General features: G+C 37.9%; 1 protein-coding gene across 1 annotated transcript in view; it reads left to right on the forward strand.

Annotated features, from left to right (window-relative positions):
* LOC130418786 (astrotactin-2-like) overlaps positions 1-24310 on the forward strand; it is a 238938-nt gene that overhangs the window by 129390 nt on the left and 85238 nt on the right. The window contains exons 8-10 of the mRNA XM_056744877.1: positions 6728-6812; positions 7073-7147; positions 11346-11483. Coding sequence (XP_056600855.1) covers positions 6728-6812; positions 7073-7147; positions 11346-11483 — 298 coding nt within the window. The remainder of the gene's footprint in view (positions 1-6727; positions 6813-7072; positions 7148-11345; positions 11484-24310) is intronic.

The raw sequence follows: 24310 nt of genomic DNA on the forward strand, positions 1-24310 counted from the left end.
ACACAAATTCATATGAATTGTTGAATATTTTATTGAAAAATGTACATACAGTACACACTTTATATCTTTATTATGATCATAAGCGGTGGTGTATGTATGGATTGGCATCAGTCACTGATGAATAACAGTGTTCCAGCTTTGTTTATGTGACCCGTTCAATCTATAGATTTATGGCCGGACATCGGCGACGGACACATTTAATACGTCTGAATTAACACAGCGACTGGCATCCGGTTTACCGGCCCCTTCATTTGAAAAATTGATTTGGCTCATGAATCAGTCAACATGTGGCCATCTGCGTTTTACTTAATGGATCATGCGCTTTATTTACGAGCTTTAAATGCCATTTTCTCAACAAAGATGCAAAAGAGGCCAGTCGTAAAGCCCGAGTCAATGACTCGGAGAGCAATTCAAAGCCGTGCCGCAGAAACTCTTCTTCTCTTTCTGAGTGTTTGGGATGTAAGTGGAGACATTGTGATGTTAATGATAGAGAATTGTTATCTGGTTTTGTGGAGTGATTTTGAGCTTAGCTTCAGCTGAACGCTCGCTGGAGAGCTTCTTGGTTTCTTCTCTTCATCTCCTCACAGACGTTTAGGCTCCTCGAGACCTGCACACAGGGGGTCTAACCAGAACATGTGCAGAATAAAGTGAGATGAGACGAACTGTCGGTTAAACCATCCGTACTGTTTCTTTAAATCACGTGTGAGCGATAACATGCATCATAAAGATCTGCACTCCTCCATATTACATTGGGTTTTTAAAGGTCCAGTGTTTGAGCGGCTTCTAGTGGTGACGTTAATGGCTCACTCCACCCCTCCCTCCCTCCCTCCCTCCCTTTCAAAGCACTACGGTGACTCACACAGAACTAAGATCTTGGCACGTTTTCGCTTCTTGCTGAAGTAGAAAATGTATTGAGAAACAACACGGCGAATTGCATTTTTATTTATTTTATTTTATTTTATTTTATTTGCATTTACATTATTTTTATTACTTATAAGGAATATATATTTTAATAAATGTATTTTATACGTTTAATTTTTATTTTCGATTCAGTTGACTTTTTTTGTCTATTTTTAAATAAAAAATACATGTTTCCAGAGTCAATGGGTGAAGAGGTTAAAAGACTTGTGATCTTTATATTGGCTAAAATAACCAGGATTATAATTATAAAACCTACACTATAAAAATGTGTTAATTCAACTCAACGAGAAATTCAGTAAGATAACTAATATTTATAATATATATAATTTATACTAACAGTTGAATTAACCATTTTTAAGGCAATTATTTTAAAGTTCAACCAACAAAAAAAATGTTTACAGTGTATGTACAGTAGCAGCACATTTATCACATTTATTTTGCGATTATGTCAAAGTGATTTTGTATAACAAACACAGCAGTTGATGTATATATTATGTAGTGATAAAACTGTTATACTCGATATATACTCTTATCTCACTGGTGTGAATTTATATGGATATACGTCTGAGCAGTTGTGTAACTGGTACACTGTGGGATGTTTTGTGCTTTGGAGGTTTGTCATCTTCATCACCGCTGGATGGAAATAGATTCCATTGTGTTCTCTCAGAGCCGGTCAAGTGGAGCAGATTCTCTTTGTTTCTGTGCTCTTGATGAAAGAACGACTGCACTTCTGACTGTTTGTGTGTGTATAATACAGATGTCAAGTGTGTTTGTGTGTGTGTGTGGTATAACAATAGCATTGAAATGGCTTCCTTTATTTCTTCTGATATCACGTGTTTTTCACTTAGAAGTTTGTTCTTGAAGCTATTTGATTTGAATGTTTTATGACTTCATGTAACTAAATCTGATTAAACCAATTGAAGCGTGGAATGACGGGTTAAATTAGTCATAACTACCACTTATTATTTGTTAATAGAAATCCTAAAATCATTAAGATGAAGAGTTTGTTTCCAAAATGAGATAACTCGTTTTTTTTATTTTCTAAAATCATGTAATGTTATCACGTTTATTGTGAGTTATTTTTTGACTTATTATGGCTTAAATCCAAACAAGCCAACTGTGGTGTGATTGATATTAATTGGAATGCACAATAAAAAACATGATTTATCTAATTTTGGATTTAAACTGTTTATTATTTTATAAATGATGTTGTTTATGTTAGTTTATGCATAACTGATTGTTAACAAATAGCACCTTATTGTGAAGTGTCGCCGAAATATCAAGAACTTTTCAAGTGTTGCATGTGAATACTTATTATATATTACAGTTTATATTGATCTTTTTTTTTAAAGGGACAGTTCACCGAATGATAAGAAACAAATGTTCAGACGTAAAGTACACAATATTCAATATATTGTTCCAAACAGAGATGTTTAAAGTGTCAGGCACGTTATTGCACATTTCTCATGTAAAGAAAGAGGAGTGCTGTATTAGAAAGACACGTTAGACGAGCGATTCTTTTACACAAATGCAGAGATGTTTTGCTGCTCTGGCGTATCTGGCAGAAGCGAGCGCAGCTGGTCCGAGTCTTATCAGACGTTTGTCTCTGTTGGAGAATTGGCTGATAAAAGCCTCTTGTCTTTCCACACACACCGGCTCTGTGAGAGAGCGTTCAGCCGTCCGGGCCGCGCGCCAGCTCAATCTCGACCCACAACCGCCTTTTGATTAAACCGCAAGGTTATCGCCTCTGATTCTCTCCTCTCTCGTAAATGTATGATTTGCTCATGACTTAATAAAAACTAGCCGACCCTCTCTCGTATTCGCCGCTATAAATATTTCTCTCTCTCCCACGCTGACAACTTATAGAAAACAAAATGCTTGTGTCATTTGATGATGTTGAAGGTTTAGCAGTCGTATTTGTTCTCTCTGCTGCCACCCGACGTGATGAATCTTCTCAGCAGACGCCATCGTCTCTCTCCTCCTGCCGACGCCGTGAACCTCCAGATCAGAAAACTGCCCTCGACAAAAGAGTCTTAATGATCAGAACCATTGGAGGTGAATCCACCATCATGTGAAAGCGAGAACTGGGCTTTTGGCAAGTTTCTTTTTTAAGAAGTTAAGAAGTTTCTCAAGTGTGTCAGCAGAAGCCAAACAAACAACAAACACTTTCAGTTGATTCTGAATATTAAATCAAGGACTTTGTAATGGAGCTGAACGCGTGCAATAAATTCTGTTTATGGTCTTTATCAGAGCACAGCAAAAAGTCTTTCATCCACGGAAATGCGGTGTTGAGCGCGCTGAGCTGATGTGTGTTTCTTATGTGACCACCCACATTTAATAATATACTATAGTACAAAATGCTTTTTACTACGGTAAGGTGCAAAAACACTATAGTATCTAGACTAGGGGTTTTCAAACTAGGATACCGGTTCCCCCAGGGGTCCTCCAGAAGGTTGCAAGGGTCCCCCAGAAAAATTATGAAAATCCACAGTGTTATTGAGAGTTTCCAGAATTGTTTATATTTGAATCTTTCTAGGAAGTACTTTTTCTACTCTTATTAAGGATAAGAAACAATGTGTTTTCTTTATAATATTATATTTATCTAACAAAAAACAGCAAAATCTCTTCTGTGTCTCAGATATTTCTCAGGATTAATCTCATCAGAGTTTGAGAAGAGATGTCAACAATGTGTCAAACTGAGCTCACATTTGTCTCGTCTGCGATTTCAAAAGTCAATATTAGTGAAGATCCTCAAACATTTCTCAACACATTGACTCAAATCCAGATAATTTCACCTCAACAATCTACATTATTTTACACACAATCACACTCTCATTTATTTCTTATCCGCAAATTTACTATGGTATTTTCTGTACCAATGGTACAATTTGTCGTAAAACTGGTAATCCAAAAGATCCATTGATTGTCAAAAACATGGTTAGGAACGTCAATGTTCTCTAAACAACCCAGAACACAACATCGCCAGTGTAGAACATTACAGCAGTAGTTCATGTGTTTTATTGGTGCAGCAGTGCATGCTGGGTAATCCAGCACCGCAGGCATCGCTATTACTTAAAGTGGATTTACAGTTTAATTGTGCAGTTATTGTTATTGTACAGCCGTGTGTCGACTTGAGCCGATCAAGCCTGAGACAGAGGCGTGTAAACACAGAGGTCGAGCGCACCAGCTGTCCACTGATGTCAGATCAGCTTTTCTCCTAAAAATAAACCTCACACTTTCTTTGTGAGGGTGACACAAAGAACATATGTTCTTTGGGTAACACTTCATTATAGGGGGCAATTCTCACTATTAACCAGCCATTAACTACGACTTTTCCCTGATAAACTCTTCATTTGTGGCTGTTTAATAGTCAGTAATGTAGTTATTAGGTTTAGGTATTGGGTTGGATTAGGGATGTAGTGTAGGATCATGCAGAATATGTGCTTTATAACCACTTATAAACAGGCAATTTGCCAATAATAGGCATGATAATAACAACTTTAAATGAGAAATGCCCCCTATACTGAAGTGTTACCCAAAGAACATATGTTGGTTCATTACATTTACATTTATGCATTTGGCAGATGCAAGATGCATCCAAAGTGACTGACATTGAATGATACTATACACTTGTATAGTATCATTAAAATAGAATAGTATTATAGTATTATGTTAGAGTTAGAGCTGTGGAATATCGAATATAAAATGTAATCTCTTCAAGTTGCACATGACGGCAACACTGAAGGTCACATGTTCCTATGTTTCACTTTTTCCAGACGTCATTTTGCTTTAAAAGAACATTTTTAATATAACATAAGATTTGTAATAAAGTTTCATAGTTGTGTCTAAACTGTAAGTCGTTTATTATTAACGTCTTGTTTGTTAAATGTTTGTATAAAACAAACATCACATTTGCAATGGTGCTCATTTTTGTGAAAGCATCTCTCTCGTTCTTGTTATATGTCTTCATTATAACAGATGCTAAAAACAAGTTTTTTGGCCATCAGATCTTGAATGTTGTGAGCATTTGTATTCATTTTGTTGACCGTTCATTTATAATGTGATTGTAACAGTGCTTAACATCTGTTGTGTATCACAGAAGAATTGGGAAGGATAACAGAAATCATGTCGAGTTGGACACAAGTGGCATCTGTTGCCCTGAGTGATGAGAGAAATGATTTCCACGAGAATAAGTCGTGAAATCAGAGGCATAAACACAATGAATAGTATTATCATCATAGTGGGAATACAGGCATGTGTAAATTATTTCTAATATTCATACCTCGAGCTCATGAAATATGAATGTGTGTCTGGGCAGTTTGCGAGATGACTTTTATCATTCTTTCAATTCCCCTCCAGCCAGCTTGAGTTTAGAAATGAACCTCACATCTGAGCATCTGAACTGCTGTCTGTTATCTCATATATTCTCACTTTATGAGTCTGAGGTGCTGATGTTATCTTCATTCATTTGAACATTCTGTTAAAGAAAAGAAATGATATTATTGTGTTTATGGCAACCTGACGTTTATTGTTTTTGCTCAAAGGTACTCAGTTGTGTTTCTTTTAACTTTCCTGGAAGTCTTTCCTAGAAATGCTCAGGAGAAATAAAAAGAGAATCAGATGAGAGTGTGATTGTGTGTAAACACATGAAGTCTTGAGGTGTAAATGAATTTAGATTGTTAAAGTGAAATATTCTGGATTAGACTCAAGTTTGATTGAGGTCTTAAATAATCTTGACTTTTGATTGCAGACGAGACAAATCTGAGCTCAGTTTGACACATTGTTGAGACTTGCGGCTCTATAAAAAGACGCAGATCTGGTAATATTCATAATATTCTCCAACAAAAGTGCTCAAGTCTTTGATTTTAAAGAGCGATGCTGCAGATGACACAGCACTTTTTATTTTTCAATTTCAGTGTAATGTTTGACTTTGTTTCGTTTTATGTTGTTTACAAATCACAAACTTCTTTGATTTGATTTACAAGTTTATAGAAAGAAATGAAAAGAGTAAATGCTGCTGTGATGTTGCTGCTTTGATCAGTGAGACGAGCAAAACCGCAAACAAATATTAAAGTTCCGTCAGATAAATATTAAGGGATATCTGAGTGTGAGAACTGAGATTAACTCAAATGAATTATGTTAAAAAAGCGTCAGTGTGTCTCACTTTCATTCTTCAGTTTACAGAGCTCATGTTTGAGCTTCACATAAAATATGACTATAATCTGTGCGTGTGTGTGTGTGTATGTGTTTGCTCTTGTTTCTGTCTGTTTGTGTGTGTGCGTGTCTGTCTGTCTGTGTGTGTATGTGTTTGCTCGTGTGCGTGTCTGTCTGTCTGTGTGTGTGTATGTGTTTGCTCATGTGTGTGTCTGTCTGTGTGTGTGTGAGTGTCTGTCTGTGTGTGTGCTTGCGTTTCTGTCTGTTTGTGTGTGTGCGTGTCTGTGTGTGTGTGTTTGTGTGTGCGTGTCTGTCTGTTTGTGTGTGTGTGTGTGTGTCTCTCTGTTTGTTTGTGTGTGTGTCTGTCTGTGTGTGTGTGTGTGTGTGTGTGTGTCTGTCTGTTTGTGTGTGTGTGTGTCTCTCTGTTTGTTTGTGTGTGTGTCTGTCTGTGTGTGTGTGTGTGTGTGTATGTGTGTCTGTCTGTCTGTTTGTGTGTGTGCGTGTCTGTCTGTGTGTGTGTGTGTGTGTGTGTGTGTGTGTGTGTCTGTCTGTCTGTCTGTCTGTCTGTCTGTGTGTGTGTGTGCGTGTGTGTGTGTGTGTGTGTCTGTCTGTGCATGTGTGTGTGTCTGTGTGTACATGTTTTTGTGTTCAGGCGAGTGCAGCTGTCTGGAGGGTTACGAGTCTGACCCGGAGCACGAGCATTTGTGCGTTCGCACCGACTGGGGTCGCAATGAAGGGTGAGTGTCACAAAGCGCCGTCAGCGTCTCACTAACACACTGACTGATAGATTATTCATCACCTCACGCCGCTCACGTTAATGAACTCAGTGAACTCGGCCCGTCCCACAGCTGGTGTAATGAAACGGGCCAAACGTCAGCTTTAGCGTCATGGGATGATAAAAGTGTGACACCTAAGACAAAAGCTGACTATAGTGGGCAGTTTGATTTCAAGTATCAGTCGAATTGTTTCTGAAGGTCTTTTTTGGTTTGTTCCGCAGTCCGTGGCCGTATTCCAACCTGGAGAGAGGTTATGATCTGGTGACGGGTGAACAGGCTCCTGAGAAGATCTTCAGGTGAGCACACGTCTCGTGGACCGCCTGCCGAACTGTCTGTCCTCCGTACTGAACATGACAATCCCCCGGGCCTCAGAGCCCAGACGGGCGTCCCTCACCGGGTGTCACGCGCCCTCATACTGAACACGCTGAGCTTCTGAAGGCTCGGGGACTTTGTGGGATGAATTTGCCCTGGGCGTCTTCCACCTGGTAGGGGAGGGAGTTTCGGAGCTGTTGAAGCCGGGTTCAGGACCACCGTGAATGTTTGGTGGCTTTATTTATTTATTTGTCATGTGCTGGAGACAACGTCAACAGCCGCAGCACTTCACTATAGATTTGTGTGCTGTTCTGACGTAACCCGTCACAGTCGAGCATGAATGAATGATGTTTGTTATATTGTGACCAAGGGTGACCACCACCCAACAAACCAAATGTGGGACAGGTGATCCGTTTGTGTGGGACAATGTGGAACAGCATTGAAAGGTAGCGTGGAACTGGGATATAATAAGAGAATGAAACACTTTTATATAGTTTTCTACCTTTTAGCTCGTAAAAATAATTTGTTATTTAGTCCATTCCAACTACAACATAATTAGGGAATGATAAAATGTTGTATAACATAAACCCATTTTAATGGTGATTTCCATTTAAGGTGTACTGTCTCTTTAAATTTTTAGTACACATCAGACGCGCTGCCATCATGTTGTTCACTTTGAAGATCTTCTCAAACGGAGAAAACTAACCGAATAAAAGACCGATCAGATAATGAAAAAGAGTTTCTCTTCTGAAATGTAATATTATTGAAGTGGGCGTAACACACAGGGTTTCTGCCAATCTCATATTAATCTTGAGTGCCTGTAGAGTAGTATTGCAAACTTCGTATCTTCGAAGAGTATTTAGTTTGATCACATTTATAAAAGATAGATACAGGTTTACGGTTGTTTCTGAAACAACCACACAGTTGATGATGTTTTTGTGAGTTTTTATCCGCCAAGTTGACATGCGAGCCTCTTGATGACTGAAATCACTGCCATCTTCTCATACATTTGGTAAAAATCAGGCTTTAATACATAGTTGTGATGTGTGAGCTCGTTGGACACGGGTGTGCTTTGGACTGCTTTGACACAGCACTATTAAATAGTTAAATGAACAATGGCACAACAAATGTCTCATGTACGTTTTGGTTTAAAATACATTTCTCAATGTGACAACTAAAAACCAATTGACTGGTAAAATGCGGGACATTTTCTCAATATGCGAAAAGTGCTGGACAGATTTGTTTTTAATCTATGTATACTTCAGTAGGTAAATCTGTGGGCGTGGCTTACTCACATGAGACCAGAGCCATTGACTCCAATGGATTGGTGTTTCACAGTTTCAATATTTCTTAGAAGTTACTAGTAATGCATATAGCTGCGACTAAACAGACCAACTGAGATGAACGTCTAACCCATTTAAAGAGGAAAGCCATTTAATGAATAATAATAAAAAAAAGCATTTAAAGAGAAACCATAACTTCCTATGGATCTATCTGAAGGATCCAACAATCACGTGAGGCCCCAGCGTTTTGGACTTCCGTTGGCAAAACTCTCCCTCTCAATGGCTTTGCATGAGACAAAGACCTACAAACCAATCAAATGCAGGAGGAGGAGTTTATTATTAAAAAGAAGTTTGACATCACTTACAGAAAAGACATTTACATGTGCAAAAAACACATCATCATGTGAAACGTGGTTGAGGAACATTTCTTGTGTGAAACCCATGGAATCATATGTGCAACATGTGGTCATATGTTCCTCACAACCATGACATGTTTTTCATGTCAGCACATGTTGCACGTGTAATCCCTTGGGTTTCACATGTGCATTTACATGTGATTCTCAAAACAAATGTTCCAAATCCACACGCTGCACATGTATGAATCTGTAGGCATCTGTCATTTTATGATTTATTTGTTTAATTAAATTGCTATTCAATTTTTATTTATTTTCTTGTAGTTTAAGTTTTTAAAGTAATATTTAGGCCTATATTATAATATCTTTATTAACAGAAATGTTTTTGTTGTTGTTAAAATGTTCTGTTTTTTTATATCAATCTGTCTCCATCTCTCTGTCTGTCTTAAATGTTTTGTAAGTAATATTTGGCCTGTATTTTCTCAGATTTTGATTAACAGAAATATTTTACTGTGTTTTTTTCTGTTTTTATCAATCAGTCTGTGACTATCACCATCCATCTGTCTTTACTTAAAGCAATATTTAGGCCTATATTTTCTTTCATTTTAACAAATATTTTTTCATTATTTTCAGATAACAGTAATTACCCTGGTGGTGTGGACATGCAAACTGTAGCATCTTTTGTCGAGTTCTACATTTACAGTGATTTATATTTCAGGTTCACACCGCACGTCTATTGTGACCGGTTCAGCTGAAACAAATGCGTTCTCCGCGCTGGCCAATTACCTAATGTAATGGCGATATCCCACTCTGCTTCTCTCAATTAAACCCGGTCTCTCCTTCATTTAGCAGTGAGATATATGTCTGCTCCTCTCCTCATTTCCAGACTCCAGGCCCCAACTGATTTTCCCTCCTCGCGTCTAAGATGAAAATAAATGGAAGTTATATCATGGCTTCAGTCGCTCTTTACTCAGCCAGGCCATCCAACAACTGACCACACGAGTCATTTAGTTCATCTGGCAGCGCTTGACTGATAGCGGAGGCTCAGGGAACCGATCGATACCCTCTGAAGTGTCAATTGATGGTCCGGAGCCGGCCGGGTCTATCGCTGTCTGATTTATGAATGAAAGTGTGCAATGATGGAAAATAATTCAGATGTGCTTGTCTGCGTGCAGGGTCAAGAGCAGGGCGCGTTTAGACCCCAGCGTCTGGGCAAATAAATCGCTTTGTTATATGTGAGGGATAAAGGTGCATGTGATGATAAATATGTTTGTGTGCTTTAGATTGCAGATTTGAAATCATTTTTTTTATTTTTTTTGCCTGTTTTGTAAAATGTTGTACGGATGAAGTCTTTTTGCTAAATAATGTGTTTATGTGTCAAATGTTCACATTTTTAATAACAGCGTACGATTCGCTAAAATACACAATACTTGGTTTACGACACTATAATATTGCGTTATTCCAAACTAAATTAATTCCAAAACATACATTTTCAATAACATCAGATATCATTTTCAATTACAAAAGCTTAATTATGTACATAATAAATAACTTTATAAATCAAATGTTAATAAATTGTATCTTAATTAAACAGAATTTTAGACGATTTAAATAAAGAAAGGAATTGAGAAAGTTAAACCGTAAGAGAGAGCATTTTAAAGCGGTAAAATAACTAATAAATAGACCTTATATACTGTATGTATGTTAGCAACTTAACCTTTAAGGCCTGTCCACAAGGGGACGATAATCACACACGCTTATCACCATCGCCGAGACGTTTTTCGGCGTTCATACACAAACGATTTTCACTGGCGATGAGCCGAATGAACGTGCAAGTTAACTCCCTGACAAAGATTGACAAAAGGTGGCGCTGCGCCACTTTATGCTTCTGACACTCGCTTGTCACACAGAAAAATAAATAATCTTCAATGTATGCTTGAGCACCACCAAGTTTTGTTTTACTGTAACTACAGCAGCTCCAGGGACGTGAACAAAAAGTCTATTTCATACAATTTGGCACCACAGATATATGATGGTGGTCCAGTGTTGGGTGTAACTGGTTACAAAGTAATTAATTACTGTAATTTAATTACCTTCCTTTAGGTTTTCCTAAAGTAAAGTAAAGGATAACTCTTTTTTGCTGAAATATAATTACAGTTAATTCTGATGTAATTAAACTAAATACTTTGTTTAATAATGTGTCTGCAATAGTGGAATTGACATTAAAATTCAAAGTCTAATCTGTAGTATTAGTGTCAGTAAGTAGATGAATTTCTTCTCATTAATGATATGAAAACAGTTCAAGCTTTATCAGCACGTAACAGAAGATAAAGACAGCAGACACACACTGAACACCAGATGAAGACCGTTCTCTTCACATTCCACATCATTTCTATGTGATTCTTTTTTCCAAGCTTTGTTGTTGTGTATTTCAATGAAACGTCACTGACTGGATTAGCTGCTCTTCATTTGTGTATTTGAATAATATCTGGTTGATATTCAGTGGACGTGTGTCTCTCTTTGTGTGGATGTCAATCACACCGCAGGTCATCCTACAGTCTGGGTCAAGGCCTTTGGCTGCCGGTCAGCAAGAGTTTTGTGGTTCCTCCGGTCGAGCTGTCCATCAATCCCATCGCCAGCTGTAAGACGGATGTGTTGGTCACGGAGGACCCGGGAGAAGTGAGGTGAGTTCAGCTTTAATCATTTCATCTCACTTTAAAGTAAAACATCCAAAGGATTGTTTCAAATGCCAGATATATTTTGGATTCCATGGTTACTGCACGAGTCAAAAGAGTAATTTCTTTCTTTTTTATAATGCAGAAAGTGATGGGTTTGGGATCATGGTTAAGGTCATCTGTATCTGTTCATCATTTAGCCTCTTCAGATGTGAAAGATGATTTGACTGTTTATTTCACCAGGGTGTCGTTTGCTCTGTTATTTTGCAACACTAAAAACGTTCTGTCTATGTCTTCTCCTCGTCATATAGTTATTAAAACACTTCTCAGAGCTCTTGGTTTGACACACGCTGTCTTCACCCTACAGCAGCCTTGGGGAAACGGGCTATATTTATTTTGCATTTTCTCAAGCAAGCTGTTGTCGTCATTGTTGCAAACCCGAACATACGCCGGTGTGTTCTTACGGTATGGATCAGGTATAGACCGATGGCGTGAAAGCGCAGACGCATCACGTCTGAAGCCAGAAAGCTTTCTTGACACATCGCGATGGATGCCTTTTATTTCACGCTAAATGTCTTCTTAAAAGCCTGCCAGCTGAGGAATTATGTTCTCGGTGGCGAGTGCATTATGGGAAATTTAAGCAGTTTTGGCAGATTTCAGAATGATCTTTGGCAAAGCGCTGTTGGGAAGTTGTTTAAGGAAACACTTGTGTTTGGTATTTTGCATCCAGTAATGGGATTATATTGGTTTCTCTCTCTCTCTCTTCACACGCTTAGATCATTTGTGCTTTCTGATGATAAATAGCTTTCATTAACATTTCAATTTCGTGGCGGAACGAGGCGGTCGTGTCTCCCCCCGTCGCCCGTGAGGGGAAGTGGGAACAGAGGCGTGTGATTGCTTTTATTTGGGAATGGATGTGAATGCTTGATTTCGCGGGCGTTCCAGGAGCGAGCTGGTTTCACTACACTCCAGAGGTTCCACCACTGACACGAAACAGAGAGCAAAGCGTCTCGATATTCTTCAGTTGTTTGATAGGATTTAGATGTGTAAAATCGACCCCGTCCGACAAGTCCCTGCACACTAGAGATTCTTCTGATGGGAACTTTTGGTTCTGACGGGATTCATAAGATGTTATCTGCATGCCATTAAGACTTGTGTCTCGTTTCACAAGAAATAACAATGTATCCCGGAGGAAAATGTTATTGCTCAGAAGTTGTCTTTTCGTTGTTCGGAATATTGGAGGTTTGAGAACGAGGCGGCGGAGTGTTTGAGATTTGATGGAGTTCTTAGAAACCACCTACAGTAGCTGCAACCTGGCATCTGAATTTAGTTCACCAAAATTCATTATTTATTCATCCTCAAGTCACGTCGAACCTGTCTGAGTGTCTTTCTTCTTTAGAACACGAAAGAAGATAGTTTGAAGAATGTTTTTAATCAAACAATGCTGAACTCCATTGACTTCCATCATGTGAACAAAAAACCACTACATTTGTCAAAATGTAAATATTTATTTTTAGGTGAACTGACAAACCTCAAACCTCCAATAATGGCGAGAAAACATTTGCATTATCTTTAAAAATTGTACATATTTAGTGATTTGGTTTGTCGCACAATCAACAGTTTGTGTTTTCAAGATTGAAGTTTTAAAAGTTTATTTCTGCTTCATATCACACGTGTTTCATCTCTATAATGATCATGTGATGTGTTGTCTGTATTTTTTTATAATAAGAGAGGATTTGAGCAGTCCGGGTTCACGCTCTATAGTCTGCGTACATGAACTGTCTGAGTTAAGATTGTGAATGATTTATTAATCTTAATTAGTATTTAACATCACAGCCGGGATGAAATAATGGTTTTGAGATGGGAAACGCACTCTTTACACACGATTAGCAGAGTTTCAGATGAATGCGTTTTATCGGTTTAATGTATCTGTAAAATAATGAGCTCTTGTCTGCGGCGGAAACGTCTGTCACGTCGGGTAATGGGCCGCCTTCATTATGCAAATGATATTCAACGGGAAGAGACGGAGTGAAGGATGCACGCCGGATCGAGTCGATAACAAAACAACATCAAGCGTTCAAGTCATGAAAGAAAACCACACGCATGACACCGATTGAAGACGCTTGGACGCGGTTCATCAGGAATCTTTCTTTTGTCACAATAGTTGTTCAATAGTTACATCCAGATGTTGGTACAAGATGTGCTTTGAATGACTATTAAAATATGAGGTATATGATACAAAATGTATATTTGGGCCAATTTTTTTGACAAAACTAGCGAACTACCGTGTATCGCTAGGTTTTATTGTAATATGGAACCAGTATAACCAGTAGAAGACGTGATATTTATAGTGTAACTGGAGGAGCAGTGGTGAAGAATCATTTTGACATCTGTAGGACTCGCTAAACTGACTTTATAAAGGTCATTTTCCTATTAGAGTAATGTGTATCCCGAATAATTCAACTTTCATAAAACGCACGCTTGGCTGGAGAACAACAGCGTATTAAAGGCTTAAAAACAATATTTGATGGATCTATCCAATGCGTTGCTTATTTTCTATTCTTAAGCCGGTTTTATTAGTTTAGGCGACAATAGTTTGGCATTTAAAGTGAGAGGCGAATGGATTGTGTGCTGTTTACATGTGTATTTGTGTGATGTCTGGAGAAAGAGTTCATCCACTGACCAGAAAGAAGGTTAAGTTACCATCAGCTAAACCCTGAACTCTGGTTTGGTTAAACTAAACCTCGCTTACTCTGGGTATGTTGTTTCCAGAACACATTTGAAGAGTGAGTAAATCAACCTCACGCAAGATACCCAGAGTTAACGTGACTCACAGAAACAACATGAAGACATTGTCAATGAAAAACAGATTTCACCAGTCACCATGGAAACGGCCGGGAAGCTCAACGTTTTTGACCGTTAAACAACATTATAAATCGGAGAGTTTTTTTACTATAGACTTAAATCTGCATCGGTGTTTAAAGTGCGGGATTAAAAACCATAAAAAATTATATTATTTCATTTAAATGTGTATACGAATATAAACGCTATAAATGTATTATTTAATTAAATATAAAAATAGTTTGAATATATGCACTATTTTTATACTATAATATTTAAAATAAATACTCATCGTGGCTATCTTTGTTACATATGTAACAAGTGTAGATTTGATGAGATGTTTGTTATGTTATTTTAATGTGTCTAACATGGTATTTTACCAAAATTGTGTTGTGTATATGTATTTGATCACATCTTTATGTTCCTTCTCTGTATGTTCCTTAAAAAAATCTACCTTTATTTGGTTTTCTGAAAACATGCATTGTATCAGCTTTATTTGCAACAGTTGCTGATGGTTCGTATTAATGGAGAGTCTTTTAATTGTAGAAAATCCTACAGTTGTCATACTTTTGGAGAAACTTGTGTGATGCTTTTCAGAAGACTACACTATGTATGATAACTAATTAATTTGATAGTTTGAGGTGTCAAATGTCAGGCCCAGTCAAGTGTCATATATGTCATGTAGCCTAAAATATATCCCTTTCAAAAACACATACAATTTATTTTCTTTGTTTGCTAAAACGCCATGGCTTTACAAATGTTAAACTAGGTGTTAAAGGCCTATCTTGAAAAGTCCAATAACAAATTGTAATTTGGAGAAAGGCCTTTCAATACCGTAGAGGATGCTGAGGATCAGAAAAACATTACAAAGAAATACAGATAGTATAAAAACACTTTTATATTTTTTATGAATTAATATGTATCTGAATTAAAGTGAGAAAGGGAAATTAAATCTGTAAACAGTATGCCATAGGTGATGACCTATAATTAAACTTATCCTGGGAATCGGGCCTGCCAGACTGGGAATCGAACGTGCAACCTTTGGGCTATAAATCTCTCTAACCATTACACCACAACTGCTCTGAGATGCATCACATATTACCTAGTTAGTGGGAAGAGTAAAGAGATCCAAATGCTTAATAAGATGTTCTAAAGTTACAAGAATTATAAGGTGTGCATACTATTTATGCATGTAATTATATGTGGAGATTGAATCAATAAGCCTAATTAATAGTGTGGACAGTATTCAATTTAAACACATATAGTCTTAAATGTATCAAAGATCAGGTATAACACGCAGTTTCTGCCAATCTCATATTAATCTTGAGTACCTATAGACTAGTATTGCATATGTCGTATCTTTGAAGAGTCTTTAGTTTGATCACATTTATGTACATTTAAGGGAGATAAAAGCGATTATTTCTGGAAAAACGAGTGGGACGGAACTACAGCACGAGCACACAACACATAATCACATGAATCTCTTGGTGTTTTTTACATTATGCACAGACACGCCGATTGCCAACAAAACACAGACTTATGACTTACATTGATTTACTGCGTGCGGTTGATCTCCGGCATCTTTAAGTGCTGGGACTGCTTCATCTATCAGTTTCAAACCATCTCCAGCGTTAAATCCACCGTTTTTACAACATCCACCACTGAAATGCCGAGACCAAACATACACACTAGCACAAATGTAACGAGCTGCAGTCTTGCCAAACTGACAATCTTGATGCCAAGTGGGTCTCGCTCGTCGATTGGCGCGTGGGCAGGCTCTTTCTTTCACCTTGCCGTGCTTTTTGGGGAGAATTGCCCAAGAAAAAACAAGTCGGAGTGTTGGGGGACTCATTTTCTAACAAGTTGACCATGTTAAGCTTGTACATAAGTCATGCATCACATAGCATGATAGCTCCACTTTAAGAACAGCTCACACTATTTTTTTTAAAGATTATTTTATTTTAAATGCTTACAAATCATAAAATTAAAATAAAATCAGTTGTGAATGCTCAATCTTGTGTGACTGGAAATGTAATTATCATTATACTGTATGATTACTTAATAAAAAGATAACATGTTATGCGTAATCTGAGTTTCTGCGCCCACTTGACGTTCATCAAAAGCACACACATGTGCAGACAACCTATGAAGTAACGTTTCCTTAAAATCAACTAACCCTGGAACATAACCTGCTCCGATGCTTGAATACCAAGAAAGTTACATCTGTTTTTGGAACAGAAAGTTGAGGTTATCAGCTATCCTTCCCTAGAACTTACACATGTGTCATATAACCAGCTTTCTGGAATACCCTCCTGATATTATCAGGTACAGTATATAATAAAACACATTTCTTCATTTTGTTCATATACTGTATAAACATCATTAAGTGTGGTCTTTAGTGTCATGTGTAAAACATAAAATGGTTATGTACATTCATCATCGTTTCTATTGTTTGCTGAGGCCAACATCACAGTCTTGCATCTTAAAACTAGAGAGAAATGTTGACATGTTTCTCTTTTATAGCTTAAGTCTCAGATGTTTCACTTGAAATTGCTTATAGAAGAAATAAAAGGAGAATTGTAGATTGTGGAAGTAAATCATCTGGATTTGGGAAAGGGTTACGTCTGAATTCATATTGAGATCTGCAATAATTTTGACTTTTGACAAACCTGAGCTCAGTTTGACTCATTGTTGACATCTCTTCTGACTGAGACATTGGTGAGATTTCTGACTCTTTTTCTCAAGAGAATGCAGATGAGACTTCCGTTTGCTCTCCATTTCATCTCATTGATGTCTATAAGAAACATTGGAGTTATTAAAGAGATGTGATTTTTCAAACATGGTCATAACTAATATTTCATGTTTTCAGTGTAAACTGCTTTCATTGACCATCGTGTCAACAACTCAAAGCTATGCAAGACTTTGTAAGATAAAAAAAGACATTTATTCTTGATTCATGCGACCCCTCGTGATTTACTATAAGGCTTTTGGATCGATACTCATCTGCAATAAGCCCCTGACAGGACACAGAATTCATGTATTACCTCAAGCCTGTTTATTAGAACGCCATTGCCGCTGCGATTGATGTGCCGGCCATCCCAAACTTCAATCGCTGGGGTCGCATGGAGGCTTTAGGTGGCGCATCGAGTTTTACAGCTCTTTTTATAGAAGCCGATCTCCTGTGATATATAAGGCACTCCAGAGAAACTCAAGCAGTGTGGGGTCATGTTTTTCCCCAGACGTCTAGACGCAGCCGTGCCATTAACTCTGCGGTGCGCCGGTTCTTCCACAGGTCCTCTCCGGGCGAACTCGCCATCCAAAACGTTCCTCAAATCCCCCAATCAATTCCTCTCCGGGCGTCTCCAGCTGTGCTCAAAGCCCATTGTTCTGTCAATATGAAAGTGTCAATAAGTTGAGGGGGCGCGCGACAGCCGGCGAGCCTTTGATGAATGGAGAGTTGGATGCGAGCTGGCAAACCGAACATTACCACAAGCTAATGTCCTCTGTACTGCACACATCAGTCCGCCTGACACTTTTTACATCGCCTGCCAGCCTTGACGTTTTTAAAGAAATATCTGGAGGTGAAATACTGTGCAATATCTTTTCAGTGCACAGTCTGTTGCGCTTTATCTCACGCAACTCAAGTTCTCGTTTGATGTCTACAATAGACCAAACAACAACTGCAAAAATGACTTTCTTAGTATTTTATTCTTGTTTTCTTGAATTTTGCAGTTTGATATTTGGACTTGCCACCCCCCCAAATGGATATTGGACGTGAATAATGAGAAGATGAATTTGCTCAATCACAGAAATGTAACGCAACAGATGAGTTTCATAAGAGACACCAACATGAGCAAGAACATATGCGTGTTATTTCACAAGATCAACAAAAAACAAAGAGATGGAGAGCTGTCTCTGTGCGGCCATTTTTTAATGTACAGCACTGATTTTATTAAGAATTTATTTATTTATTTCTATTAATTTATTTGTCATAATCATTTCCTGTCTAGTTAATGGTTATTTGCAATGTGTTTCTCAATATCTTCTATAATTTCTTGTTAAAAAGTAAATAAATCACTAATAAAAGCACAGCACTGATCGGTGTGTTGCCATGGATACGCATCCCATTGACGGCCAATAATGCTCAAAATATTAGTGTAAATATAGTTTTCTTTCACAAATGATAATTTCATTTCAGAAGACATTTATCAAGTCAGTTTGACTTTGTTTCGTATATTCTGTTTTAAATGATTTAAAGAAAGACTAGAGAATTTTACTCACAATTTGAATTGATCTTAAACTTAAATTATATGGCATTATTAATTTGATCAATTAAACACATTTCATTTGGTAGCATTTCAAGCATTATTAATGCCATCTAACGTTTCTTAAACAAAACATATTAATTAAACTAGTAAAAAAATCTGATTTTAATTACAATCTGTATCATTTTGGGGGGTTTGAATAGGAGGTCCTGTATAATTGGCTGTGTGATTTCCCATCACCTTGAGGGAAACAGTAAGTGCGATGAGGTTGACTTCAGTTATTTGTCATGCATATTAAGCGTCTCAATTAAAGGCGGCGGACACGGGCAGAGTTTAGTCGCCCGCTGGAATCTGTGATGAAGCACAACATATTTGTGAATTGCAGGCAGAGGCACATTCATCAACTTCACATCAACCCTGAGCAATTATAAGCTGGCTAATGGTGGCCAAGCACACGGCTGTCGTCCAGCAGAGGTGATTCATCTCCCTGTGGGAAAGAGAGAGAGAGAGAGAGAGAGAGAGAGATTAATAACACTCACATTAATGTCGTTCTCTGTAACTTAATCCTGAATCTCTGCTGTGTGCCAGTGCTGCACCAGTATAAAACAACAGTCCATATGACGGCAAAGAGATATACCATAAAAAATGAAGTGAAAGTGTGTGTTCACACAAGCAGTTTGGATTTTCACAAGGATTGAACACACTTTATTATATCCATGTTCTGAATTGTCTTATACTTAAAGGGACAGCTCACCTGAAAATAAAAATGCTGTCATCATTTATTCACCCTATGTATGCATGTCGAGTATTTCTTCAGTAGAACAAAAAAAAGATATTTTAAAAAATGTCCTCTCTGTGGTTTTGTGCTCACACAATGGAAGTTAATGGGGTTCAGTGTTGTGTGATGATCAACATTCTTCAAAATATCTTCTGTTGTGTTCTGAAGAAGAAAGAAAGTCAGACAGGTTTGATAAATAAAGGATGAAATCATTCTCAATTTTAGGAAACTGTCCCTTTGACAGCTTTATGTTTTTATTTAAATTGTTCAGTGAATAGCATTTTTCAAAATGCCTTTTTATTTTATTACAAAACCTTAGTTTTTTCTTATCTCATATTTATGATATTATTATATTATATATTATTATAAAATAAGGAAACTAGTGACATTAGAGTCTGGCTTTGTAACATAGAATGTTGACAACCTGCACTGTGAAATATTTTCATCTTGATGCGGCGCTGATGCGGCTAGAAAAATGAGCGCGCCACACCGTATGCGCATCGCTCCCTATTGGCGTGCGCGCTGTGAATCTACACTTAAAATAACAAACTTGTGCAGGGAAAAGACGCGCAAAGTGAATGGCCTCTTAGGAACAGGAATTGATTCTGATGGTGTTTCATTGATTTCACGTTTTACTGTCATATACTTTAGCAGACATAATAACTTCAAGTCATCTAGTTATTATTGATTTCTTCTGTCTATTATGTCACAATCATGTTGCGATGTATGGAATCAATGAACAATTAGTAGTCATTTGTATTTGAGATGGCCGTCAGTAAATCAAGCAGGACTGTGTGGGATAAAGTTTTTACAATTGTTTATAGATAGAGGTTATTTACATATAGAAATCCTAAAGATATACTCTTCTAAAAAAAACAGTACAAATAGGGAACAATATAATTTATTCATATAAAGGAATTTTCTGTATTAATTTTATTACAGTAGTTTTACCTGTATTTTACATTTCGCAACCCGATAAAGGTGCAGTTTGTAACATTTTTGCAGTTAAATATCCAAAACCACTAAGCTAGTGTTATATATTTTGTTCAGCTATAGACTAAAATCTTGAATGTTGGATTTTAAATGGAAAACATTAAAAATGTAGAGTTTGTGATTTCCCCCTTTAGATCACTTTAAGAATGTTCTGGTGTTTTGTTTAGTAAACATTCGTTTTTTTCTTTATTCGATATTTGTAGTGTTAATGCATTCATGAATTATTCTAAAATAAAAATAACCAATAAAAAACAATGATGCTTTATGCACAAATAAAGTCCCACATGCTGAAGACAGTCAGAAACTTTTGAGATGAATGCATGTAGAGTACATTACAACACTATTACTTTAGTAAATCATCATCATTATCTCTCTCTCTCTCTCTCTCTCTGAACAGCTGTGTCTTTTGTTGCCTACTGTACGCTTTTACTTGTTTCCAACTCCCCTGTTGTTCTCCAGCATCCCTTGTTTTTGGCCGAGCCATCTGTGAGAAGGAAGCGTTATTTCCACCTGCACGTCTCTCTGCGTCTTTCCTCTCACAGTCTGGGACTCATTTTCCGGCTTTGTCGCGTTTGGCAAACGGATGCAGAGAGGCGTGTGGACTGGAGCAGATGCAGAGAAACGGGGGCGTGCCAGAAACATCTAGCAGCAACTTTTAGTTCTCTTGTAAAGTTGCAGATTTTTGCAAACGTAGAGTTTACGGATGAAGTAGGAGGATAGGAGTAATATTCAATGGAATGGCTTAAATCTTGAGGGGTTCCTTAGTAAAAAATAAAAAGGTTTTGTGGTGCTAATGATCTTCGTGTCTGTGATTTACTGATTCTCTTGTATGGTGTTCATTCACTCCGTGTTTCATATAAACTAGAACAGTCTTAAATTATGCTGGAATGGTAATTGAGCGTCTGGAATCCCACCAAACAGAATACAACAGGATCGATCCGCCTAATTTAATTTCTCCTCCCGCTATCATTTCCCAGTCCTGTTTACGAGTTATGCAATTGCTTTAGAAAGATATGAAATCACGGCTATCATTTTATGACGCCATCTGTCGAGCTTATTAGAAAATTGCTAGCGGAGAATGTGAGTGAAACTCTCTCATTTCTGTTCCTGGAGACGTTTCGGAAATCAGCGTCTGACGACACAGTTTGTGAAAAGGTCAACACACAACAGAAGTAGTTTGTAAGGCCATGTGTCTGAGATTTATCGAGCCGAGAAGGATGTTTGTGAGTGACGGTGCTTTTAGCTCTCGCTCTTTCAGGACACTTTTACATTTCTGAAAGCCGTTGGGTGTGTCAATGCAGCGAGTCATTCTCAGAGATCTCCATGAATTGGTCAATTTGGACGAGATGGTTAGAATGTAAAAGCAGTCATTTTCGATGGCAACAGAAAAGCAGACAAAAATCACAAGTTTTTCAATTTTATGTGCCGCAGGCTGACGTGCAAGAGAATCGAGACACTTTCACAGCAAAAGAAGAAAAAATCATGAAAGAAGTTTCAAGGACAAGAATGTTTTGCAAATGAAATGATACAATCGCCACTTTATTTTCCTGTTTGGATTTCATCTACCATTTCACAAAGGCATTTTTGTGATTCATTTTAAATGTTTTTGGCTCTGAAATATACAAAAGTAGAGACAAACAATACATCAAAATACGTCATAACTTCATAATTCTGTGTCAGAAACAAACTGCACTTTCAAAGGAAGTAAAAAACTGACATTTTGATTTCAATTATTCTTCATGTGTTTGCAAACCTGTATGTGACTATTTCTTCAGTGAAACACAAAAGAAGATACTTTGAGAAATGTCTCAGTTGTTTTGTGCTCACACACTGGATGTCAATGTGTTCGCTGTTGTTTGATGATCAACATTCTTCAAAATATCTTCTGTTGTGTCTTTTCAAGTCAAACAGGTTTGACATGATATGAAGATGATTAAAAGACATTTTTATTTTTGGGTGTACTATGCCTTTAAGTAGTGATCATCTACAGTTGTGTTCAAAATTATTCAACCCCCACTGAAATTGATTGTTTTGGTCGGTTTGACATTGATTATGATCATTCAGTCATCCTGCTTACAATTAAATCAAAGAGGCACGTGTAGGTCAGACAAATATAACATAACATTTATAATGAAATAACCACAAATGTCTTTTCTGAGCTCACATCATTATCAGCTTTATTCAACCCCCAAGTGACATTCAATCTTAGTACTTAGTACAACATCCTTTTACAGTTATAACAGCTTTTAAACGTGAAGCATAGCTTGACACAAGTGTCTCGCAGCGATCTACAGGTATCTTCACCCATTCATCATGGGCACAAGCCTCCAGTTCAGTCACATTCTTAGGCTTGCGCACTGCAACTGCTTTCTTTAAGTCCCACCAGAAGTTCTCAATCGGATTTAAGTCTGGTGACTGCGATGGCCACTTCAAAATGTTCCAGCCTTTAATCTGCAACCATGCTGTAGTGGACTTGGAGGTATGCTTGGGATCATTTTCCTGTTGAAAGGTCCAACGTCTTCCAAGCCTCAGGTTTGTGACGGACTGCATCACATTGTCATCCAATATCTCCTGGTACTGAAGAGAATTCATGGAACCTTGCACACGCCGAAGCTTCCCAGTACCTGCAGAAGCAAAACAGCCCCAAAGCATGATTGACCCCCCGCCATGCTTCACAGTAGGCAAGGTGTTCTTTTCTTCATAGGCCTTGTTCTTCCTCCTCCAAACATAGCGTTGATCCATGGGCCCAAACAGTTCAAATTTTGTTTCATCAGGCCACAGAACACTATCCCAAAATTTCTGTGGTGTGTCCACATGACTTTTGGCATACTGCAGTCGACTCTTCTTATTCTTTGGGGACAGCAAGGGGGTGCGCCTGGGAGTTCTGGCATGGAGGCCTTCATTACGCAGGGTGCGCCGTATTGTCTGAGCAGAAACTTCAGTACCCACATCTGACAAATCTTTTCTCAGTTCCTCAGCAGTCACACGGGGACTTTTCTCCACTCTACGCTTCAGATAGCGCACAGCAGTCGAAGTCAGCATCTTCTTTCTGCCACGACCAGGTAGCGTTTCAACAGTGCCCTTTGCCTTGAATTTGCGAATGATGCTTCCTATGGTGTCTCTTGGTATGTTTAACATCTTTGCAATCTTCTTATAGCCATTGCCCTTCCTGTGAAGAGAAATCACCTGTTCTCTTGTCTTCCTGGACCATTCTCTTGACCTCACCATGTTTGTAACCACACCAGTAAATGTCTAGAAGGAGCTGAGTATCACAGTCATTTTAAAGCTGCCTAATTGGTGCTTATTAGGCTTTATTGCTCCTCCCTGATATCCACAGGTGTTTTCAATACCTGATTGAAAACACTTCATTGAACCGCTGTTCTTCAGAGTGGTAGTCTTTAAGGGGTTGAATAATTATGTCAATGAAGAATTCACAAAAGAAACATTTACTACTGTATTACAAAACTAATTGATGTCATTTTAGTTGCATATGGTTCTTTAAGAAGTCCTTGTAGGATTTCATTCTGAATACAATTACAAATGTACACTAAATTCCCTAAAACCATTTACAGCATTGGGGGTTGAATAGTTTTGAACACAACTGCAGTTCATTTAAAGCTGTAGACCAGGGCTATTCAAATCTTACCCTGGAGGGCCGGAGCACTGCAGAGTTTAGATCCAACCCTGATCAAACTTGCACACCTGTGATTTTCTAGCGATACTGAACAGCTTGATTAGCTTGCTCAGGTGTGTTTGATCAGGGCTGGAGCAAAACTCTGCAGTGCTCCGGCCCTCCAGGGTAAGATTTGAATAGCCCTGCTGTAGACTGAGACCTGATAATTCGATGTGGATGTCAGTTCAGTTCACATTTTGCGTGTTTTCCGCATGCATATTCATTATTTTAAGGCCCGATTTACATTTTGCTTCTTTTCCGTGGGCATATTCGTAATTTAAGGCAC

Source organism: Triplophysa dalaica, chromosome 4, assembly GCF_015846415.1.
Source record: "Triplophysa dalaica isolate WHDGS20190420 chromosome 4, ASM1584641v1, whole genome shotgun sequence".
Classification (NCBI taxonomy): Eukaryota; Metazoa; Chordata; class Actinopteri; order Cypriniformes; family Nemacheilidae; genus Triplophysa; species Triplophysa dalaica.